Source organism: Capsicum annuum, chromosome 4 (assembly GCF_002878395.1).
Source record: "Capsicum annuum cultivar UCD-10X-F1 chromosome 4, UCD10Xv1.1, whole genome shotgun sequence".
NCBI lineage: Eukaryota > Viridiplantae > Streptophyta > Magnoliopsida > Solanales > Solanaceae > Capsicum > Capsicum annuum.
Window position 1 is genome coordinate 13,203,599 of NC_061114.1, and position 8,284 is coordinate 13,211,882.

The following is an 8,284-nucleotide window of genomic DNA, read 5'->3' on the forward strand; positions in this document are numbered from 1 at the left end:
CTTCCAATCACTTCTGGGATTTGACCCCCAATGGAATTGAAATTCAGATTCAAAGTCTCAAATGTGGATATATTAGAAAATGAAGAAGGTATGGAACCAATGAAACTATTATTTGTAATTTTAAAAACTTGAAGCCGGTGTAAAAACCCAAACCAAGAAGAAACATCGCCTTTGAAGTTGTTGAAACTTAAGCCGACGCAAGTGTGTCATTTCGTGAGGCAAATTTCAATGGAAATTGTTGCTTCCCAAGTCGAGAGAAACAAGAAATGAGAGGTTTCCAAATTCACGGGGAATCCTGCATGTAAGAGCCATGTTAGAAAGATTCAAGAATTTTACCCTTTGGTGGCAAGAGCCACAAATGACTCCAATCCAATGGCAAACGGACATAGCAGGAGACCAACTTTCATCCACGAAATGAAAGGGATCTGAAACAATTTGGGATTTCAGAGAAAAAAGAGCCAATTGATCAGTGGTAATGTTGGTTTGGATCTTGGCTGAACTAGCCATAAGCAACAAGAGTGTTAAGAGAAAAAATGTGAAGGCTTTCTTCATTATTGCAAAAATTAGTAGCTATGCTCTATAACATGTGGTTTGAGAATTTAAATAGAAATGAGGTCACCCTTTCGTTCATATCAATACTAATACCACTAAATCAACCAAGCCTTTCACATCTCAATCAGAATTACAAATATGGTGGCAAAAAGTCCTCTATTCAGCCAAAGACTTGGCAAGTCAACCAAGCCTTTGCAAATTGCCTTGCTTTCATATTCTGTAGAATTGTGTGGTGAAGAGTAGTGTCATCTCAATATTAATCATGTTAACTCAACCTAACACTAGTGGATTTATCCCAGGCAATTAGAGCCTTCCTAGAGAGAGTCAAATTTTTTCCAATGAATTACTTTCTATAAAGATGAATAATTTCATTCTAAAAAAGATTTTATTAATTATAATGTGCATGAAGAAATGCCCTATTATCACGCACTTAGGCTATGCTAATGATACTATTATTTTTTTTTTCTCAGGTAATAGCAAGTCTCTAGCTCTTATGCTATTTGGTGGCTCCAAAAACTAATGCTGACAGACTTGAGGAATTAAACCAACTCATTAGCGTAACTGGTAAAGGTTCTTCCATATGACCACGAGGTTGCGGGTTCGAGCCGTGGAAACAATATCTTACAGATATGCAAGGTATGGCTATGTACGATAGACCCTTTCCTAGAACTTTGTGCACCAGGCTGCCCTTTTATTGGCTTCAACAACAATTACTTTCCTCATGAATCTATTATAGTTCTATGATTTCATGCCTTTTCCATCATGAATCTGTTATAGTTGTAAACTGTAATGATTTTCTGTTATAATCGCATATTGTATAGTCTCTTCTGCTTAAATTATCCTGAGCTAGACTTGAGCCTCATTTACTTCAAGATAATTATGATGATCAAACTTCCCAAAATTTCACAATTAGTAAGGCAACTCATTTCATAAGAATATTGCTGACACGTAAAAGGTAAGAAAACATAAACTCACTCTGCCTCTGCATCAGTAAAAAGCACCCGGTTTGCTATCGCTGCAAGGCCAGGGTGGCTTATGGAAATACAGGGAAGGACTAAACAAAGGATAGAAGCAGAACAAGAACAACTGCCTTTTTTGCTGAAAAAAAAGAGGTTTTTCTACTAATGGTCTTCTTTGATGTTTGAAAACTTGATGAAGAAAGAGGCACATTGTTTGGATAGTATTGGACCACTTAAATAAGGTACCCAGGATTTAAATTCAGTTAAAAGGCAGTAGTGAGATTCATTGCAATCACCTAGAACTCCTGAAACAGAATTATGCACAAATCAAGTGCTAAAACCATAAAATAAAAAATAAAAATTAGAACCAACAATTTAGCAAAAATTTGCAACAAACAAGTCATTTGGAACTACATGATCCACATTCAAGAAGTTGAATCTTGGTCATCTGTAGCATTCCTACAACATCTTTCATGTTAGTCCTTCTCGCCGGAGATTCAGCACAACAATCAAATGCCACTTTCATAATGGATGCCAAAACATCTAGCTCCTTCCGTAAGCGATTACCAGTCGAAGTTAGCAAGTTGGCATCTACGACATACATTACTGCCTCTGGAAGTGAGTAACTCACCCATTGCTTCAAGTTAACATCTCCCTCAAAATCATTAGGCTTTCTCCTGGTAAACGTTTCCAACAACATGATCCCGTAACTATAGATATCACATTTTGTTGACACCAATCCATCCAGTCCATATTCTACAGTCAAACAATTAATTTAAAGATGTAATATTTCCTTGGTGGAGAAAAAGAGGAGGAAAAATCAATGTAAATAACTAGCAAAACAAAGAGACGTACCCGGTGCAATATATCCCAATGTTGCTAAGGTTTTTGTGTATAAATCACTCTCATCTTCACCAAGAAGTTTTGAGATACCAAAGTCGCTTAGGTGGGAAACCATATCCTCATCCAGCAAGACGTTACTAGGTTTCAGATAACAGTGAATCACTGGCAATGAGCACCCATGGTGGAGATATTCCAATGCACAAGCCACATCTATCATTATGCTTAGTCTCTGCATGATGTCTAAGAAGTAGTTGTGCGAATACAAATACTTCTCAAGACTCCCATTAGGCATATACTCGAGCACTATAGCCTTAGAATCAAGATTGGAACAACTAGTAATGACTTTTACGAGATTCCTATGGCGAAGGCTCCGAAAAACTTCACATTCTGTATCAAAACTCTTAAATCCCGCATCTAGTTGTAGAATGAACACTTTAACTGCAATGACAACTCCACTTCTGAGAATGCCTTTGTAAACAGTGCCAAAACTTCCCGAACCAATCAGATTACTCTCGCTAAGCTCATCAGTTACTTGGAGCAATTCATAGAATGAAATTCTTTCTCTTGTTATGGTAGACACTGAATCAGCTTGTTGAGGAGCTATTTTACCTCGCCTACACCTTATCCATACGAACAAAAAAGAGATGGGAACAAATAGAAGTGCAAGTCCCAGAAAAAGAAATATAACAAGCAATTTTTACCTATTTGATCAGTGCTTTGATGAAGTGGGGCATGGCGGGACACTAAATCTTGAAGAACCGCATAATGCTTCATTGTAGATGAAAAACTAACTCGAGAGGTTCTTAAAGGGAGCCCCCGAGGGTATTTCACCATACAATTTGTTCACAGAAACATTGAAATACTTCAAGTTTTGAAGTTTCTCCAATGACTTAGGAATGATTCCAGATATATTGTTATGAGAAAGGTCTAGGAATTTCAAACCTACGATTGTACTCATTGAGTCAGGTATAGCTCCATGCAACATGTTGTGTCTCAAGGAGAGGTACTCCAAGTTTTACAATCCCCCGATTTCTCTAGGGATTTCATTTGAGAATCCATTCATTGATAGATCTAGTTGTACCAAAACCTTTAGATTTCCAATTTCTGGAGGTAAAGAACCAACCATGTTGTTTGACGATAAGTCAAGGTCCAGTAGATCTTTAAGATTCCCCAGACCTGTAGGTATATTGGAACTGAATTTATTGGAACCCAGATATATCTCCCTAATGAAAGTAATGTTCCCTAAACAATTAGGAAGAGATCCTGAAAGTAGATTATTTATCAACTCTATGACACCCGAGCGCTACAATTTACATAGATTATATCCGATAGTTCCTGTAAGTTTGTTACCGCTTAGGAACAAGCCCTGCAGGATTCTCAGGTTGCCAATTGATGTGGGAATTGATCCAACCAAGTTTTTTTCATGAAGGTCGAAGTCTATTAAGTTGCTTAAGTTCCCAACTTCATATGGAATTCGCCCTTTGATTTTGCACCTGTCAGCGTAAAACTTTCTAAGATACGCTGAAAGATTCCCGACCGATACTGGAAGCATGCCATTTAGAGGGTTCCGAGAAAGAGAAAGAAGTGTTAAATTTCTGCAGTTGGTTAATTTCACCACCCGAACTAGGGCCTGGACGTGACGGACATCCCGAACCATAAAGGCCCGGAACGCCCTTCTCTATCTGGTAATCATGCACAACATTCATCTAATAAAAGAAGATGCGGAAACATAATCTACGGAAACATGGTCAATTCTAAATTCAACATAATTATGGAAACTGCAATTCAACAACATCTAAATAACATCTGACTCAGTCTACGAAATCTCTACTACATGAAAATCTGACAACTATCTGAAACTGGGACAAGACCCCCAGTAGACCAAATCTGAAATAAGTGACATAATCTGAAAATACAGGCCTTCTGGAATAGAGAAGGCTCACTACTGCACAATTTGATCAGATGTCTAAATTATCTACTACTTATCTGGACCCCTAGACTGTGCCTCAGAACCTGAGAGGTTGGAGGGGGAGGGGGTCAATACAGATGTACTAGTACGCAGAGTTAATCCAAAATAGTCATTTATAATCAACATATATAAGAGCAGTTTAAACCAATTCATAACCATATCATACAGTAAGAAATCACATGGGCATTTTTTAAAGACTCTGTAAAATCATCTGAACTCTGTGACTCTTTGTTTTACTTCTGCACTAGGTGGTATACCCTACAACTCTATTATTCCACGGGCTATATGGAATTTGCCATTAACTCGGCAGCCAAGCCCCCAACCCAAGTTTGTCGCAAAGGTCGGAGTCTCTGCTCTGTACGCCACAGGGCACTAGGCCAGCGTAAAAATCCCTCATGGGAAATAATGTACTCGTATCGGCAAAACACGGTTTTAGGCTAAGAGTTACTTGAACTCAAACCTTCTTCGAGTAACTACCTAGCCCTCTTTAAGCCTATTTTTAAATCTTTCAAAACATGCATTCTCTGAAAACGTAGTCTGAAATCATACTCTGAAAACATACTCTGTTATGGCATACATACTTATGGTATCGTCATACCATGGACTTGCAAGTCACATCTCTGAGCCATCTACAGCATATTATCTCTCTTCTTTCAATACATAAATTTTGGACCACCATGTTATTAAGCAATAGTCAAGTAAAATCATACTTCAAAACATAAGTCAAAATATGCAAAGACCCTCTCTCTTTATCATTTCAACAAACATGTGGTGGTCATGTCAAATCCTCAAATCACATGCAATTCTTCCTCCTTAAACAAGAACATAATTATTTCAAGAAACTCTCTCTCATCATTATCAAAATCATGATAAATATTTATTATTGAAAATATCACTTTCAAAACATTACATATGCATCTCAAATCCTTCTCAACAAGTTCACAAACTCTAAATTATCAAAGAGAGGGATTTCAATAATAATGCTCTCAATCAAATCTTCGATATCATACATATACACATAGGTGTAAATCAATTTAAGGAGAAGGCCTAAAGTCCAAAACAATATCATTATCAAAACATCCATAATGCGGAATTTAAAGCATAAGTTCTAAAACCCCTTTAAAAATTCATGCTTGATAATCTTTAAATCATGTTCTAGAGTTTAATAGCCCATGTAGTTTTTTAGGATGAACTCCACGTATCTCTATTTCAGAAAGTAATGGATGATTCTTGAAGCCTACAATGCGAGGATTCCAAATCTCCGATTATCTTCTAAAACACACGGTTGAATCTTGAGTTACGAGGATTTTTAGTTTGAAACCCTAATGGAGTTTCTTAAGAGATTTTGATGAAAATCATCTTACTTTGGCGTTCTTGGGATTAAATCCCGTGTTAGAGATGATAAGAGGTTGGAGAAGTACCATTTTACCCTTAATGAGACAGAGTAAAAATATAATCGGTGCCCGATTTTATGGCCCACCGCAACGCGCCACTGTCACGGTGGCTCACTGGAAATTGACGAATGCGAAATTGGGATCCTCCGCGACACGCCACTATCTTGAGGTCCCACTGAAATTTGACAATTGCTAATTAAACCATCTCCTTGATGCGCTAAACACCAAAATATCGATGTTTTACGACTAGCACATAAAATAGCCATAACTTCTTCACCGAGTGTCCGTTTTGGACGAATCTTATATCGACGGAAAGCTTATTCAGTCATCTACGTAATAAAAGGTTGAAATATATGGAATTCCATAGGTAAAATAAGTGTAAATCATTCTAGATCCAAAGCTTGACACTTTAGGAATAAAATTTAGCTAGGAAAAGTTTAGGGACGTTACAATATCCCCCCTTGGGAACATTTGTCCCCGAATGTTGACGCGAGACACAGACAAGAATAATTTTAAGCATACTAAGGCATAGAAAGAATAAAGCAAGGGTTGTAACCTCCATTTCGTCATTCATTGGATCAAAAAGGTTTGGGTATCCGGCTCTCATGTCAACTACTGATTCCCAAGTCGCTTCTTCAATTTTCTGGTTTCTCCACCATACTTTAATAGATGTTATCTCTTTGTTCCTCAATCTTCTAACTTGGTGATCCAAAATTTCTATAGGATCTTGTTCATAGGATAAAGAGTCTATCACTTTGATTTTTTCGATAGGAAACACTAAAGAATGGTCTCCAATACACTTCTTCAACATAGATATATGAAACACCGGATGTACAGAACCCAAACTAGCTGGCAATTCCAACTCATACGGAACTCCACCTATCTTTTTCACAATCTAATATAGTCCTATATAACGAGGACTCAGCTTACCTTTCTTTCCGAGTTGCATGACTCCCTTCATGGGAGAAACCTTAAGAAACACCTAATCTCCAACCTTAAACTCTAGATCTCTTTTCCTAACATCGGCGTAGGACTTCTGGGGACTTTGAGTTGTCTTAAGTCATTCTCTAATGACTTTCACATCCTCTATTGCCTGATGAACAAGATCAGGCCTAAACATCTACATATCGCCTACTTCATACCATTCTATCGGAGACCTACATCTTCTTCCATACAACGCCTCAAATGGTGCCATCTTAATACTGGAATGAAAACTGTTATTATACGCGAACTCTATTAGGGGCAAGTGCTCCTCCCAACTTTCTTTAAAATCAATCACACAATCCCTCAATATGTCCCCAAGGGTCTGAATGGTGCCCTCAGCCTACCCATCAGTCTGAGGGTGAAAAGCAGTGCTTAGGTTCACTTGGGTACCTAAACCTCTCTGAAAAGATCTCCAAAACTGAGAAGAAAACTATGTACCTTAGTCGGATATGATAGACATAGATGTCCCATGCAAATGAACTATTTTAGCAATGAACAGCTTGGCATAATCCTCTCCCGAGTAGTTAGTCCTGACAGGTAGAAAGTTGGTTATCTTGGTCAGCCTATCTACAATTACCCAAATGGAATCATACTGGTTTTGGGACCTCGGAAGTCCTGTAATGAAGTCCATATTAATCATCTCCCACTTTCACAAGGGTAAAGCTATCTCTTGGGAAGAACCACCTGGACTCAAATGCTCTACTTTAACTTGTTGGCAATTCAAACACTTGGAAACAAAGTCAGCCATATCACGCTTTATATTATTCCATTAATACATAGATTTTAGATCATCGTACATCTTAGTAGAGCCTAGGTAAACAACATACCTCAAAGTGTAAGCTTCATCAAGGATTCTCTGCCTCAGAACATCTACATCTAGCATGCACAACCTACCCTAATATCTCAAAATGCCATCACCACCAATCTCAGACGACATCACCTTTTGGTGACCCACATCACACTTTATCTGGATCAAGATGGGATCTCCGGCCTGCTTTTCTTTAACTTCTCCACAAAGGTATGATTTAGATATATCATGAAGAACCACCCCTCCATCTTCGAAATTTAAGAGTCGCACTCCAAGATTTGCAAGTCGATGAACATCCTTCACCATTTCTCTCTTCCTTCCTCAACATAAGAAAGACTGCCCATAGACAATCTACTGAGGTCGTCGTCTACCATATTTGCCTTACCAGGATGATAGTTTAGGCTCATGTCATAGTCTTTTAAAAGTTCCAACCATCGCCTCTACCTGAGATTCAATTCTTTCTACGAGAAAACATACTGTAAACTCTTGTGGTCGGTAAATATATCAACATGTACCCCATACAAATAGTGCCACCAGATCTTAAGTGCAAAAACCACAGCCGCTAACTCCAAGTCATGAGTAGGGTAGTTTCGCTCATACACCTTTAACTATCTAGATGCTTAAGCCACTACCTTACTGTGCTACATAAGAACACACCCAAGTCCCACTCGAGATGCATCACAGTGTACAACAAAACCTTTTGTACCCTCCAAACGAGTCAAAATAGGAGCAGTAGTCAACTTATCTTTCAACTTCTCAAAACTATTCTCATAAG

General features: G+C 38.1%; 1 protein-coding gene across 1 annotated transcript; it reads right to left on the minus strand.

The window, feature by feature from the left end:
- Positions 1–225: 225 nt before the first annotated feature.
- On the minus strand, positions 226–7,815 carry LOC107869100 (LRR receptor-like serine/threonine-protein kinase HSL2). The gene is made up of 7 exons (XM_047411535.1): positions 7,614–7,815; positions 3,374–3,530; positions 2,367–2,974; positions 1,926–2,267; positions 1,528–1,606; positions 386–499; positions 226–295 (listed from the first exon to the last, which is right to left on the minus strand). Exons 1-7 carry the CDS (start codon positions 7,813–7,815, stop codon positions 226–228), a joined length of 1,572 nt encoding a protein of 523 aa, XP_047267491.1.
- Positions 7,816–8,284: the final 469 nt, after the last annotated feature.

Bases quoted from the DNA above. Each gene is read 5' to 3' on its own strand.
- LOC107869100 (XM_047411535.1), bottom strand. From the start codon at position 7,815: ATGGTGAAGGATGTTCATCGACTTGCAAATCTTGGAGTGCGACTCTTA. The intron at 2,975-3,373 runs GTAAAACTTGGA...CGTATGGATAAG, and splicing joins CCTAGAGAAATCGGGGGATT to GTGTAGGCGAGGTAAAATAG. The intron at 500-1,527 runs GTGAGTTTATGT...GCTTATGGCTAG, and splicing joins TTTACTGATGCAGAGGCAGA to TTCAGCCAAGATCCAAACCA.